Genomic DNA, 16,379 nt, shown 5'->3' with positions numbered 1-16,379 from the left:
GAATCTCAGGAATTCTTTAGATAGGAACTGGGGGCCTGTTTGCAGTGTGGGAGGGGGTGGCTGCTTTGGGGATGAGTTTGCCCCTTTCCCCTCCCCCCTGCCTCCTACCTCCAGCGGGGATGGGCCAGCTCTTCTCTGGAGTTTCTCAGTCCCTTTGTTTTGCGAACTGCCGGCAGTGTGTTCAGGCCGGTTAATTTTCTCTCTTGCTATCCCACAGTTTATAAAAGCTCCCTCTGACTGCTCTCAGGGCCTTCGGGCCCAGTCCTTACCCTAAGCAATGCTGCCCGCTCCTCTCCGTTTCGCCCCCACTTGCTGGTGGCGGGTGTGGGCGACTGGGGTACTTTTCTGCTGGGAGTTGCTTTTAGGCACGTAATCTGTGGGCCTTATTTAATTTTTCCTCCCAGTTAGGTTGCCCTCCAAGATTCGAAAGCTTCCCCCAGACCCGCCAGTGCGAGGATTTCCTGGTGATTGGAAACTTCCTCTATTAAGACTGCCTTCCCGGGATGGGTCTCCGTTCCTAGCTCTTTTGTCTCCCTTTTTATCTTTTATATTTTGTCCTACCTCCCTTCGAAGACAATGGGCTGATTTTCTGGGCACCTGATGTCCTCTGCTAGCGATCAGAAGTTGTTTTGTGAACTTTGTTCAGCGTTCAATTGTTCTTTCGATGAATTTGAAGGAGAGAAATTGGTCTCCCCGTCCTATTCCTCTGCCTTCTTGGCTCCTCCCCCGGCACTATCTCTTTTAAGATCTTTTTAGCAACCACTATTGCTGTCTCTCCCTTAGTGGGGAAAGCTTCTACCCACCCCGAGAAGGTATCTACCAGAACCAACATATAGCGATACCAGTACTTGCCTGACCTTACCTCAGTGAAATCTATCTCCCAGTGTTGCCCTGGCTCTTCCCCTCAGTACCTCGTTCCCATGTGCTGCTTTTTTCCTGTCCTCATCAGCTGGCACGCTTTGCAAGCCTGGATTATCTCTCGTACAGTTGCATTTTGTCGAGGGAACCTCAGGCAGGCTGTCTGGAGAAGTGTTAAGGTCTTTTTCTCTGCCAGGTGTGTGGTTGTGTGCAGGTGTTCACACAGGTGATGACCCAGCGTGGCAGGCAATATCAGGTTGTTGTTTTGGTCTCGGTACCATCCATCTTTGTCATCCTTCTGGAGGGTGGTATCCTCGTTGACCCAGGTGAGATCAGGGAGGGAATATTCGGGAACTGGTGGCAAGGCCACCATACCAGGATGTGGAGGTCCCATGGCTAATATGGGGGCGGCGTAGTCCCAGCTAGCCGCTTCTCGAGCGGCCGCATCAGCGGCATGATTTCCTCGTGCCTTAGAGTCTTCTCCTTTCTGGTGACCGGGGACATGTACTATTGCTACTGCCCGTGGCAGTTGGACAGCTTCCAGGAGCCTGCCAATCTCAGGCAGATTTTTGACCTCCTTTCCCTCAGCTGTCTGAAATCCCCTTTCTTGGTATATTGGACCTTGAATATGGGCAGTGCTGAAAGCATATCTGTTGTCAGTAGAAATGGTGACTCTCTTCCCTTTGGCTTGCTCCAGAGCCTGTATTAGGGCAATCAATTTTGCTTTTTGTGCAGAAGTGTTTGGGGGAAGTGTCTTAGCCCATATCGTCTGTCATGAATCATCAACTACAGCGGCTCTCACCTTCCTTTGCCCATCTTTTACATAACTGCTCCCATCAGTGAACCATACTAGCTCACTGTTGTTTAGGGGTACATCAGTTAAGTCTTTTCGTGCCACCAGGGCCTCAGCCAGTATCTCATTGCAATCATGGAGAGGGTGGTCTTTCTCTGGGTTAGGTAGGAGCGTGGCTGGATTCAGGAAGCAACAGGTCTGAAAACGCACCGTGGGGCATCAAGCAGCAAGGCCTGGTAATGTGTCAAGTGGGCATTGGAGATCCACTTACCTGGCAGCTGCTTTAAAACCCCTTCAATGGCGTGGGAGGTGTAAACCAAGAGTTGCTGTCCATACGTCAACTTGTCAGCATCACGGACGAGGAGGGCAGTGGCTGCAATGATGCGAAGGCAAGGGGGCCACTCAGTGGCCACGGGGGTCTAATCGCTTTGAAAGGTATGCCACCGGCCGCTTCCATGGTCCCCATTGTTGCGTCAAGACCCCCTTTCCTATTCCTTGCTTTTCATCTACAAACAGCTGGAATGGCTTATTTGGGTTAGGCAGGGCAAGGGCTGGGGCTTCTAGTAGGGCCCGTCTGAGTGTTTGGAAAGCCTGTTTCGTTGGCTCAGTCCAAGTCCAGTTTGGGGTCTTTTTACTTCCCTTGTACAAGGGCCAGGCCTTCTCAGCAAACCCCATGATCTACAGTCTGCAATACCCAATAGTCCCCAGAAACTCTCTCACCTGGTGGGGGGTCTTGGGCTCTGGTATCGGCAATATCGTTTCCTTCATGGCCTGAGTTAGCCACCTTTTACCCTGCCTGATCTTATACCCCAAATAGGTGACCACTTGCCGGGCTATTTGCGCCTTCTTTGCACTAGCGCAATACCCCAAGGTGCCTAGAGTCTGTAAGAGGTCACCGGTGGCACGGCTGCACGCCTGCTCTGTGGTTCCAGCCAACATAAGGTCATCTACATATTGCAGCAGGATGACCTCTGGGTGACGAGTCTGATATTCGTAGAGGTCCTCACTCAAAGCCTCGTTAAACAAGGTAGGGGAGTTCTTGAACCCCTGTGGGAGGCAGGTCCAAGTTAATTGTACTACTGGTTGGCCTTCCCCCTCAGTCCATTCAAAGGCAAATATCTCCTGGCACATATCTCCTGGGCCGCCAGGGGTAGGCTGAAAAAAGCATCTTTCAAGTCCAGCACAGTGTACCAAGTGTACTCAGGCAGTAAGCTTCTCAGGAGGGTATACGGGTTAGGGACAGTAGGGTGTATGTCACTCACCCACTTGTTGACTTCTCATAGGTCTTGGACAGGTCTGTAATCTGTCCCCCCTGGCTTCTTCACCTGCAGTAAGGGGGTGTTCCAAGGGGATTGGCACCACTTGAGAATTCAAGCATCCATGAGCCATCGAATGTGGGGAGTGATCCCACGCCGAGCTTCCTGGCTCATAGGGTACTGTCTCACCCTCACAGGAATTGCCTCGGCCTTTAGCTTGATGACGACTGGATGTCTCTGTTTGGCCAGTCCCATTCTTGCTGTTTCTGCCCAGGCCAATTGGTATTTGTGGACCCACGGTTGTACATCTGGTGCTATAGTCTCTGAGGGCTTAGGCGCAAAAAGTATGTATTCATCTCTTAAGGCTAGGGACAAGACATGTATCGGCTGTCCAAGTCTATCCGTGACTGACATTCCCCCAGGGTCAAAATGGATCTGAGCATTAACTTTAGTCAACAAGTCTCTTCTGGGCATTCTGGTATCACCAAAAACCAATGGGACACCTGGTGGGTCCCCAGATTTACTTTCTGTTCTGTGGTCTAACAATATCTTTTTGTCCCCGTGACTCCTTGCACTAAGCTGGTTTTCTTAGACATTGGTCCCAGTTTTTGATTTAAAACAGTGTTGGGTGCCAGTATCTACCATGAAGCCAACGGGTTTCCCCTCCACATGTATGGTTACCCAGGACTCGGGGAGGGGTGCCGAGTCTTGACTCCCCTAGTCACTGTCTTCCCCCGCATATAGAACTCGAGTTCCAGGGGAGATTCCCTCTCTCTGGGTTGTTCCTCTCTTCGGGTCCCTCTTAGGGCACTCGTTTTTCCAGTGCCCCCGTTCTTTGCAGTAAGTGCACTGATCTTTCTTTAGGGCCTGCCTTTTTGGTTTCTCTTTTTCTCCTGTCTGGGGGTCTCAAGGCTCCCTCAATTCTGTTCTGGCCTTCATCCCCGCAAAAAGAATCTGGGCTAGCTCCCTCTGGTTCTTCCAGTTTTCTTTCGCCCTATGTTCCCTATCTTCCTTCCTGATCTTCTCAGCTAATTCCCTTTCCTCCAGTTGAATTCTCTCTTCCCTTTCTTCTGGGGTCTCTCTGTTATTAAATACCTTTTCAGCTGCTTTCAGTAAATCTTGTATTGTCTGTTCTCCCAATCCCTCTATCTTTTGTAATTTCCTCCTAATATCTGGGGCTGCCTGATTTACAAACGCTAACAGAACTGCAGCACGTGACTCCTCAGCCTGGGGGTCCATAGGTGTATATTGCCTAAAGGCTTCCATCAGCCTCTCTAGGAAGGCTGATGGGCTCTCAGTGGGCTCTTGCCTTACTAAATTTACCTTCGCCAAATTTGTCGGCTTTCTAGCTGCGGCCCGCAGGCCAGCCATTAGAGTCTGGCGGTACACTTGGAGACGCTCCCTACCTTCCATTCGCTCAAAATCCCAGTTAGGCCGCAACAGAGGAAACTCCTCATCCACGAGATGAGGCTGGGTGGTTGGTCTCCCGTCGACCCCAGGGACCCGTTTCCGTGCCTCAGCCAGGATTCCCTCCCGTTCTTCTGTGGTGAAGAGCACCTGAAACAGCTGTTGACAATCATCCCAGGTGGGGTTGTGAGTGAACAAAATGGAATCTAAGAGGTCAATGAGGCCTTGGGGTTTCTCTGAGAAAGGAGGGTTCTGGGTTTTCTAATTGTACAGGTCACTCGTGGAAAAGGGTCAGTACTGATATGTTCGCTCTCTGCCTGGGTTAGCTGGTCCCACTCGGACGGGGAGCACCTGAACAGTGGATGAAGGTAACTCTGGGTCCCCAGGGTCTTGTCCACCCCTATCACCCCTAATTCTCCTCCGGGTCCCCAATGCGGGTCCCCCCTCATGGTCAATTCCCGCGGGCCCTCCCAACCCTCTTGATTCGCCTGGGGGAGTTCCTCCCCTCGGAGGGAATTGCAATGGGGGGGCATATGGCAGAGGCCTTATCTCTGTTTCTAAATCTATCAGGTTCGGATAAGATGATTCCTGAAGGACCGGTTTTGGGTCCTCTTTCTTTTTAGTTTCTTCCAGGGGGGTCTCCATCACCAGGACCTGTGAATTGGAAGAACTAGGAAGTTTGTGAGCAAAAGGTTTTAACCATTTGGGTGGATTTTCCACCAGATCCTGCCAGACCATGACATAAGGAACCTGATCCAGATGGCCCCAGGGATCAGGAGCCATAATCCTTTTTTTTTACAGCCTGTATAATGGACGGTTGACAGGTCCCTTCCGGAGGCAATCCAACTTGGAAGACAGGCCACTTTGCAGAGCAAAAGGTTGTTAATTTACTTTTCTTGACTAGAAAAGGCAAGTTGTGTGCCCTGGCCCTGACATCTGAGACATGGTCAGTCATGAGAGAGAGTTGGGTAGATTCCCCCTGACCTATGGCTAGAATGTAAATGGTAGGGAAGAGAGAGAAGAAGTCACTGAGAACAGCCACCAAAAATCCTTACGGGAGTGGTGGCGGCCAAGAGGTTGGGCTTATGTTATGCTTTTGGTACTGTTTATGTGCTTGCATCGTTGCACGGAAGTTTTCTTGCTGGGAGCGGGCACCCTAGAGGTTTCTGGCCCATTTCGTGACCCCCTTATCCTCTCATGGGAGTCTTCAAGTGGCAGGCGCCCTAATGGCCTTTAAGTGCCTGTCCCGTGCCCACACAAGGAATTTTAGGCCACGTCCTCAGTTAGGGATGTTGAAAGAGAGTTTCACCCGATCGGGCTCCCGTTACTGAGGCTCACTTATTGTAAGGCCTTCAGAGTCCGCCAGAGTGTAGCCCTGGCCGGGACTTATCAGTTGCTCCCACAACTGTTCGCCTGTTCACTGAAACTCTTGAAGAGAGTAGGAGTCGAAGGCAGATCAGAGAAGAAGGGGAGAAGGAGAATAAGTCAGAAGAGAGAGTAGAGAACAATACACCAGAAGACAACGAGACCAGAGACAATGCCGGCACACACACAAACACGGAGGGGCGTAGACAAACACACAGATAGACAAATGTCGGCTGACAACACAGCGCTGGGTTTTTGGGCCCCCTGAGTCCTCTTGCCTCCCGGTATAAGGTTCACCTTACCGAATGGCGTCCATTGCTCACCAGACTTGGGACCAGGAGAGGAACTCTCCTTCCCGCATAGCCGGCTGCCTTCCAGCACGCTCGCTGGCCTCGGTCCTGCGCCTGCTGGAACGTTCAATCCATTCCCCCTTTGTAGAAAGCTTTCTCCTATGCTAGATACCTTCCTGCTTCTCAGCAGGGCCTCGGATTTACACTGGACTTTCCTGTCCTGCCTGAGCACCGGTGCTATATCTATCCTTCCCCTCTGTCCTGGAAGTGTTATCTTTTCCCAGTCAAGGGATCCCGGACGAGCCCCCAAATGTTATGCCCACTGTCCGAATCCCCCGACAGGAAAAGATAAGACCTCCATGACAATGCAACATTCAAAGGAAGGGAAATTTATTGCTGGTTCGAGACAGGGCCCCTGCTGCAACCAACGCAGTGGTGCAAAGTCAGAGAGCCCTGAGCCCCAGTTTGCAAGCACATTTATAGGGTGCTCGATTTCAAACATAAGCAGTGGGTAGTGGGTGCAAGCGGATTGGTTACATGTTGGCAAAGCAATTTTATTGGTACAAACTTTCACGTGCGCGCGCGGGACTTTCCAGGGGACCTTCTTGGAGGTTTACAGGGCGCATACTAATTAGCTGGTCTCTGGTGGCCTGTTGAGGGCAGATAATTACCCTACCCTCAGGAGAAACTGAAACTTAGGCCTACTCTTAGTTCAGGGTGCCTGTCATGGTGCTAGTCTTGACAGTCTCACACACTGGTGATCTCTTCAAGGAGTCTTTTAGCAGAGCACAAACGGTTCAACTGAGGAGAGAATGGGGTGGCACAAAGAGAATTAGTCTGTGGAAGAGGAAGCCTCTGATGGTCCAAAAATCAAGGGGATTGGTTGAGGATTATGAGTTTCTTTGACATTGTCTCTTCAGCCTATTCTTTCTCTTGATAGTAGAGGCTTTACGAGAGAGGGGCAGCTGCAAACTCTGCTATGAATGTACAGGATCTTACACCCTGCTGGATCAATTTGCTTCCTTAAAGAAATGCTGCTTCTGGGTCCCAGTCCAATACACAGATGACCTGGTTTTTCTTCTCTGGCCTCCAGGGTTATGCCTTGCTGCAAGTGCCAGGAGACAGCTGCTCTCTTTATACTCAGGGATGGAGGACCCACTCCTGGGTCCCTGTCTCTCAAGCCCTCAGCTAATAGTGTAGGCTAAAACACTGTCTAGGACACAGCTGCCCTGATGAGCTCCTTTGTTCTCCTCTCTAGCTTTTAAATCTTCTCAGCCCTTCTTTTCCCTTTAGCTGCATTTCTTTGACACTTTTCTCTTTCTCTCTCTTAAACATATTTCTTCTCTCCTACAATGTGATCTAGTCCTCTACTCCATGGAAAAGGAAAACTTATTTAAAACCAGAATTTGGGGGCTTCCCTTGTGGTCCAGCAGTTAAGAGGCCATGCTTCCAATGCAGGGTTGTGGATTTGATCCCTGGTTGATGAACTAAGATCCCACATGCCATGTGGCATGGCCAAATTAAAAATAAACCTAGAATTTTATAACTTAAAATAAAATAAAATAGCCTGTGCATGATCCTGATATCGAATATTTGCTAGAGCATACAATAAAGCATATCCAAACTCTAATCTTAGTTACAGTGATCCAGAAGTTATTTCTAGATGACTTTCTTGAATTATATATACATGCCTTAAGCTTCATGGTGCAACAATAGGAACTTTCTTAGTTTTTTATAGTTCTATTTTAATTTTTGTCTCTAACTTCCATTCCTCATGTCATTTCCCTCAAGAAATTATAGAAGAAGAGGAGAGATAAAAAACAAATGAATAGGGGTTGATGCCAAGTTCTAGGGAGTTTGTGCAGAGTTGAGACAAAGTAGGCAGTAGAAATTTGGGTCCTGAGAAATTGTATTTCATTCATACAGGTATCTGAGTCCTTCCACGTCGCCCAAGTTGTCATATATTGTTCATAGTCTGATAGACCACAAGAGTCCAAAAGTTGTCCCTCCAGGAACAACAGACCTCGCCCTGGAGGCTTGGCAAACTTAGATCTTTTTTATCACTATATATATGTAGGCCAAATAGAAACACAGTTTCAGTTCAGCTCAGTTCAGTTCAGTTGCTCAGTCGTGTCCAACTCTCAGTAACCCATGAACTGCAATAATAATAATAATAATAATAATAATAATAATAATAATAAAAGAGTGTAGCAGAACCAGAACTCAGAGATGGAGTCCTGGCGCTCCTCCTCCTCGTCCTCCCTTTTGACCCCTACTTTCTCACCCTTCAATTCTCCACATTCTGAAAATGGTAGAATTCCAAGAAGACTGCATGCATGCCTGAGCACTCTCGGCCACTCCTAATCTCCAGCCAATATCTCATTTCTTTGCAGAATCTTCACCCAAAGTGCGACTGGTGAGCGGTCCCCATCGCTGTGAAGGGCGGGTGGAAGTGGAACGGAATGGCGAGTGGGGCACTGTGTGTGATGACGGCTGGAACATGAAAGACGTGGAAGTGGTGTGCCGGGAGCTGGGCTGTGGAGCAGCCAAGGGGACGCCCACTGGTAATTTATATAAGCCATTGGCCGATGAAAAACAAAAAATCTTCATCCAAGAAGTCAACTGCAGTGGGACAGAAGATCAATTGATTAACTGTGACCAGCTGGAAGACGTTTATGATTGCTCCCACAGCGAGGATGCAGGGGCAATATGTGAGAGTGAGTATGGCAGGACTCAAGGACTATATGCCAACTGTCCATAGCCTGCATGACCACTCTTTGTCCTCTTTATCTTTATTCTCCACCATGAACTGATGGTTAACTGATTCCTTGTCCTTCACTTCTCACCCTTTCTCCACTGTGGACCCTGGAGTCAAATATATCCTCACCTTGAAGTGTTACTCCTCCTTGGTTGAACAGTGGCACTAGTGTAAAAGCACCCTCCTGCCAATGCAGAGACTTAAGAGATGTGGGTTCGATCCCTGGTTGAGGAAGATCCCCTGGAGGAGGGCACAGCAATCCACTCCAGTATTCTTGCCTGGAGAATCCAATGGACAGAGGAGTCTGGCAGGCTACAGTCCATAGAGTCACACAGAGTCAACATGACTGAAGCGACTTAGCATGCACACTTGGTTGAACTAATGATTTTCTCTTAGTTTCAATCTTAGGTTTTCTTAGTTTCAGCCTATCCAAGAACCTGATTCTCTTCTTCACACACACAAACATGCACAGATCCAATAACCACTAAACATTTGTATCTACAGCTCAGGTGGTGTTATGGGGAAGAAATGAGCTCCCAAAATATAATGTAAGTTTATCAGTTCTCAAGGAGTCTATCATCTAGTTAGGTAGACAGGAGATGCTCATCAGAAACCAACATACAACTGTGTATATATATGTATATATATATTGCGTGAGTGTATGCTCAGGCACTTCAGTTGTGTTTGACTCTTTGCGACCCTATAGACTGTAGCCTGCCATTGTCCTTTGTCCATGGGATTCTCCAGGCAAGAATACTGGAGTGGGTTGCTGTGCCCTCCTCCAGGGGAACTTTCCCACCCAGGAATTGAACCCAGGTGGATTCTGTACCCTTGAGCCACCTGGGAACTCTGTATATATACACACACACATATTCATACACAACAATTATATATATAATTATATATATATCAATTATATATGTAACAATTATATATATAACAATTATATATATATAAAACAGTTATATATATAACAATTATATATATATATATAACAATTATATATATAATTGTTGTTGTATTCCTTTATGCCTTTCATATATTTGCTGTCTATGCATTGATAATTTTCTGTGTGTCTATCTCCTTTTCCATTAGACTGTGATTTGGCTAAGGGACTCATCTATGTCTTCTCTTTGTTACCCCACAGTTTGTTATTAGACAGTCACCAAATGTTTGTGCCCGATGCTGAGGTCTCATTCTTATTTCTGAGAAAGATTCAGAGTTAGGAGCCCCCTTATATGGGAAAGCTGTGTTCTTGCAGGGAGCAGAAACTTAATCTTTCTTTTCCCACATTGCCAGAGACCGTGAGGCTGGTTGGTGGCCCTGGCCGCTGCAAGGGGCGCTTGGAGGTGAAGCACCAAGAGCAATGGGGCACTGTGTGCAAAGCAGGCTGGAATCTCTCAGCTGCGAAGGTGGTGTGCCGGCAACTGGGGTGTGGGAAGGCCACACTGATCAAAAGATGCTGTAACAAGGATACCCAGGGCCAAGGACTCATCTGGCTGAGCAATGTGTCATGCTCAGGACAGGAAGAAAACCTTCACTATTGCCTTTCTGGGCTTGAGGGGAATAATAACTGCACCCATGATGAGGACACATGGGTCGAATGTGAAGGTAATGCCTATAAGTCCAGTGACTAGGTTTATTCAGTGAATTTGATTAAATGGAATTCTATTCAACCAGTGTTTATAAAAAACTATTCTGGTAACTCAGCTGGTAAAGAATCTGAATACAATGCAGAAGACTGTGGTTTGATTCCTGGGTCTGGAAGATCCCCCTGGAGAAGGGTAGGCTACCCTGGTGTGTCAGATGGTAAAGAATCTGGCCAGAATGTGGAAGACCCTGTTTGATCCCTGGGTTGGGGAGATCCCCTGGAGGTGGGCAGGGCAACCCACTCCAATATTCTTCCCTGGAGAATCCTCATGGACAGAGGAGAAGAGTCAAACAGGACTGAGTGACTAAGCATAGCACTCATGTATCAAATAACCATGGCAAAGCTATTTATTTGTGCTGCTCATCAATTCTCTTGTTTTTAAAACGGAGCTAATGATACTTGCCTTTGTATATGAAAATGCTTTAAGCACTAGCACTTAATACGAGTGCTAGATTAATATAAACTCTTATTATATTGAATTGTATATAATAGGAGTAGCACACACAATTCCATATACTTGTTGAAATCTTCAATTAAAAAAAAACTACTAGAAAGTCATTCATAAGTATTAGACTTTTATAAATAGATGGGAAAGTAAAAGGTCTTAGTTGAGGAAACAGACTGGGACACATGGATTGGAAACAAGAGCAAGGGCTATAATCACAGAAACACAGGCAGGTAGAGAGCTTCAGAAGTGTTGATGGGATTTGAGTGAGGAGGTAGGTGATGTTTTTTTCTTCTTTCCACTCCATCCCCTGACCCTGTAGATCCCTTTGAATTGAGGCTGGTAAACGGAGACACCAACTGCTCTGGGCGACTGGAGGTGCTGCACAAGGGCATATGGGGCTCTGTCTGTGATGACGGCTGGGGGACGAAAGAGGAGCAGGTGGTGTGCCGGCAACTGGGCTGTAGAAGGCCAATCTTTGTACCTGCCAAATTGCGGAGAAAGTTTGCCCCTGGAGATGGGCGCATCTGGCTAGATGATGTCCATTGCAAAGGGCATGAGCAGTCCTTGGAGCAGTGTCAGCATAGGTCCTGGGGGTATCATGACTGCAACCACAAGGAAGATGTGGTCGTATTCTGCTCAGGTAAGCCCTGTAGGTTGAACCCATGGGGACTGGCATGGAGGGAGGTGAAGAAGTGGGTGGTGGGGTGTGAACTCTGAGGGTAAGTGTTATTCTACTCATGCTGCACAGCTGCCCATAATAGTCACCTACTTTGTGTTACTTCAAGGAATTACTCGAGACTCCTAGTCATGGATAGAATGATAAAATAGTTTAAAAATCCCATACCTTACGGTTATTGAATGTGAGAACAAAAGAGGTTTTGAAAATTATTGAGTTGGCAGCTTTATATTAAATCTGAAGAGAGTAAGAGTCAGAGAAAATAAGCAACTTTCCAAAATCATAAAAATTGTTTTCAAACAATGGAGCAGAACTAAAATGACCAGTCTTGGCTCAGCTCAGGATTAGTTGACTTAAAGGAACCTAGGCCTCAAACTGTAAGCTATAACTGTAGAAGATGGTCCCACCTCCTTCTAGCTATTGTCACTACCCAGATTTTAAATTAATCTGTGGGAATGGGGCTGGGGGAGGGGGCTGTTTGTGAATATCCTTGAGAGTGTCTTTTCAGAGAAGCCAGGATTTCAGCTGTAAATTGTAGACCTCCCACTATTGTTGGGCTTCCCTTGTGGCTCAGTTGGTAAAGAATCTGCCTGCAATGTGGGAGACCTGGGTTTGATCCCTGAATTGGGAAGATCCCCTGGAGAAGGGAAAGGCTACCCACCACAGTTATCTGGCCTGGAGAATCTCCATGGACAATATAGTCCATGGGGTCGCAAAGAGTTGGACACGACTGAGTGACTTTCACTTCACAGGAGAGTAAAGGAAGAAATATGTTCCCATATGAGTCAGGAAATGTAAAGCATAGCCCTTGGGTGGCTGACTCAGAGAGTCACAGCTCTGAAGCCCAGCTTTGTAATTAATGTGGGATGCTGGCATGCAGGGCTGCCTGGTTACATACTCAGGGAATTGTGTAAGAGTTGAAAGATGATCAAAAATGTGAAGAGCATCTAGTGCCCAGAAAAGGAGGGCTTTAGTGATGGAAGACTAGTGTTTGAGTTGAGCCTGCCATTTGGAGGCTAGTTAATCTTAGCTGATCAAAAGGAGATGCTTGCTCCATTTCTCTCGAAGAGTTTTGTGATTGTGGAGGGTGAGAAGTGCTAATATAAATGAATATGGTTTCTGTCTCACAAGGGATCTGGTTGATTGAGTCTAGGGCACTGAACTAGATTCTGATATGGTTCACATCAGTGTGAGATATGTATGTGATTAGGATCTGGAAGGGTCTCCCTTTTCTATTTTGTGAACCAGTCTTCTTTCTTGGCCTCTTTGAGTTTGAATGAAATAATCCCTTCTTGACATGTCACCATCCCTACTGTACATTCTTCTTCTCTTTACAGAAGCACAGCCTGACATTTGATGTTTGGCCTGACTCCAGCAGGACCTGAGTGTCCTTTGCTTTCTCCTGGTCTCAAATGGCTTAGTGCAAGCACTGGGCCTTCAGGCTCAGCTACCACTCCCTCAGCCCCTCAGCCAGAATCTGAACACTCTTTTCTCTCAGAGCCAAGCACCCCCATCATCTCCTGGAGATATGAGTTGTTGAATTCTCTCTTGCCAAGGAAGATGACCTCCCAGTCACCTGCTCCTCACTGCTGACCCTTTGGCATTGATTCTGACCTCTCACTTTTTTTCAACCAGCCTGGGTTCCCCAGGTCTGTTCCTTTGACCACTACAGGACATTTCTAAGACCAAACCTATGTCTGTAAAGAACATGAGAGGAAGGTGACAACAAAAGGAACATTTGAAGGGGAATATGGGTAAATAATGAGATGAAACTTGGGGGAAAGCTCTTTGAAAGCTTTTTCTCAAGCCTTCAACACTTTTTCTTAACCTTCAACAATTAACATCTCACTATTCTCCTGTTGTCTGATAAAAGCAGACACATTCATTCAAGAGCAGAGCTGTATCCTGTAATCCTAGACCTTTTCATGACACTTGGAAAAGAAATATCACACCCTCTGAATGCCCATAATTAAATACCTTTGTTGACTATCCATATACAACTTACCAACATGGTGTGCATTTAACAAGAAGAATCCTACAAATGTATTTTAATTTTCCCAAGGAAAAATGTATGGACGTGTGGCTAGATGGGAAAGGAAGAGATGCATTCAGAATTTGGGGGAATTCAGCGTTGTGTCTCATGCCAATCAGATGATATCATTTTAATTTTGTCAACTCAGATTTTAGGGTCTGTAAGTCTGATGCAAGACAGAATGATACTAAGGAGAGAATCATGGCTTGGTTTAAAAACTGACAACTTCAGACTCTGAGACTGAGTTGAGTACCTGTTATGTGTCTGCATTTATGCTTTCTAATAAAGTAGATTTCACAGTCTCAAGAGCTGCCTCTCTGTGTGATATGCTCTTTCTACCCAAGGGGAAAGCAGGTGGGTCAGTTTTACAGGGATGGCCTTTTAGGTAGGATCAGGTAAAGAGAACCTGCTGGAGATGCAGTCATGTGTGTAATACGGCTCTCTCCTCTGGATGGAGAACTTTCTCCCTATCTCCTTTCATGGGTAAAATAGAGAAACTTAGTTTCATAGAAGAGAAGAAGATGACCTAACAGACACTTTTCTATCTATCGTGTCTACTCAAAGAGATTTTGCCTCTGTTTGATCAGTTATCTCAGGTCTTCTTGATTTTCCCCACAGATGAGGATCGTGTTCCCTAAACCATGTAATATCAATTGGGTTGGCCAAAAGTTCATTTGGGTTTTCCCATAACATCTTATGGACAAATCTGAATGAACTTTTTGACCAACCCAGCAGAATCTAGAGACCTGTTGAACTGCCTTGATTGAGTCATTGAAAGGCTCTTTTATCCTAAGAAGAGAAGGACAAAGTTGGAATTTCAGTAAAGAAACTTTGATTTCCTTTTAATTTTACATTAAAATTTCTTTTGTAAAACTTCAACCAGTAAGATACCTGAGAACCAATGAGATAAAAGCAACATCTGTTGGAGGAGGCCAAGTGATCCAAAAAAGCAAGAAGGCAAGACATGACAGAAGCCTAAAAGGTAGTCTTAGAGGTCTAATAAGAATGTGTCATTAAGGAGGAAATTGAGAAGCTGAAAGACAAGATTGACACTAGCCTGCTAGACAGTCCATGAGAGCAGTGTCCCCTGACCAGAGAATATGGTTGTTTATCTTGATTTCCAAGGTGGACATGTGTAAAAATAGTGTATCAGAGTCTGAAGAAATTAACCTAGTGACAACGACTGAGAGCTCATGAAGAGTCATGTGTGTTTCTTCTTCCTGGACGTGCCACGAGTCTATCCCAGGTTTGTCTTACTAGAAGATACCCCAGCCAGATTCCTGCCCCTACCCTGGCAAGGCGGTGGAGTAACGTGGAGCTCTGCATTCAGTGAAAATATTACCCCTTGAGTATTTTAAGAGTTGCCAGTTGGCATATGCCTTATTCCCAAAGAACCTGTCTGGTAACTGGCATCTCCTGACCCTTGCCCCATTCCAGATTCTAGCAACTCCCAAACTGCTCAGTACGCACATGCTCACTATGTGTTCTGACAAGAGTCGTGGGCATCAGTGCACCTCCAGGCCTGTGGAGCTGGAGCCAAACACCAAGCACCTACATAATCTCCAGAGGGGAGGGAGACACTTTTCTCCTGGACTGGAAATTTACCCTGAGACTGCAGCTGCACACTGGCCACACTCAGCCCCCATTTGGACTTGTTGCCTGGTGGTCCCAGGCTTCTCCAGCCACCAGGGCTGCCGGGTGTCCCTTTTACCTTGGTGGGGCCATCCTCACAGGGGAAATGATTTATGCCACCTTCACATCAAGACAGTTAGCAACAGTATGGCTTCTCCATGCCTTTTCTCTTCCTAACTGACTTGTTAGAGAAGACCCCAGGGTTCAAGGGGAGGGCAGACTGAGAAGATTGAAAGGAGCCTGGATCTTTGAATGATTATGTGAATCTCTGAATGACTCATACTCTGCTGACTGTGTTATGAATAAAAAATAAACATTATTTGTATTAAGTCTGTGAGATGCTGGGGTGGTTTTTACAACAGTTCAGTCTGACTAACAAAGACATAAATAATATTTTAAAAAATTCAGTTGCATTCCTTTAAAGATCTCCAGAAAATACTTTCTTTTTTCTAAATATCATGCATTTTATTTTTAATTAATTTTTAGTCGAGTATAGGTGCTTTACAATGTTGTTAGCCTCTGCTGTACAGCAAAGGGAATCAGCTCCATGTAGACATAGATCCCCTGGTTTTTGGATTTCCTCCCCATTTGGGTCACCACTGTGCACTGAGGAGAGTTCCATGTGCTCTCCAGTAGATTCTCATTAGTCATCTGTTTTACATGCAGTCCTGTGTATATGTCACCTCCAATCTCCCAATGCATCCCATCCCCTTGTTCTTCCCTTGGTATCTATATGTTGTTCTCTACACCTGTGTCTCTATTTCTGCTTTGCAAATAACTTTATCTGTACCATTTTTCTAGATTCCACAAATAAGCACTATTATATGATATTTGTTTTTCTTTCTGACTTGCTTCACTCTGTGTAACAGTCTCTAGGCCCTTCCATGTTTCTGCAAATGGCAAAATTTCATTCTCCCCTACCCCAAATTTCTAATGATCATATGGTTTCCTCAAAGCCTCTAGATATCTAGTATTCCATGCTAATTAGGAAGCATGAGATTTGGCCCACACATTTTATTTTTACTATAAATTAACTATAATTAATTAATGTATTTTCATTTTGGTGGTCTTCTGACCCCCCCCCCCGTTTTTCTAGATACTATGCAAGGTGCTCATGGAGAATTCTTTGCCAACATGTTTTAGTATTTATCTCAAGACTTTATTTTATTTTAGGAACAATTTTGGGATCACAACAAAACAGAATGGAAAGTAC

At 46.1% G+C, this 16,379-nt stretch overlaps 1 protein-coding gene across 2 annotated transcripts in view; it reads left to right on the top strand.

The window, feature by feature from the left end:
- The window catches only part of CD5L (CD5 molecule like), a 28,450-nt gene extending 14,610 nt beyond the window's left edge, over positions 1-13,840 (top strand). For both annotated transcript variants that reach the window (XM_070467582.1, XM_070467581.1), the window contains 4 exons: positions 8,363-8,686; positions 10,027-10,338; positions 11,146-11,466; positions 12,840-13,840. In XM_070467582.1, the coding sequence (XP_070323683.1) occupies positions 8,363-8,686; positions 10,027-10,338; positions 11,146-11,466; positions 12,840-12,859 (977 nt within the window). In that variant the 3' untranslated portion in view covers positions 12,860-13,840. The remainder of the gene's footprint in view (positions 1-8,362; positions 8,687-10,026; positions 10,339-11,145; positions 11,467-12,839) is intronic.
- Positions 13,841-16,379: the final 2,539 nt, after the last annotated feature.

Source organism: Odocoileus virginianus, chromosome 5, assembly GCF_023699985.2.
Source record: "Odocoileus virginianus isolate 20LAN1187 ecotype Illinois chromosome 5, Ovbor_1.2, whole genome shotgun sequence".
Taxonomy (NCBI): Eukaryota; Metazoa; Chordata; class Mammalia; order Artiodactyla; family Cervidae; genus Odocoileus; species Odocoileus virginianus.
Note: the sequence above shows the minus strand (reverse complement) of the source record. Positions and strands in the feature narration are given on the sequence as shown.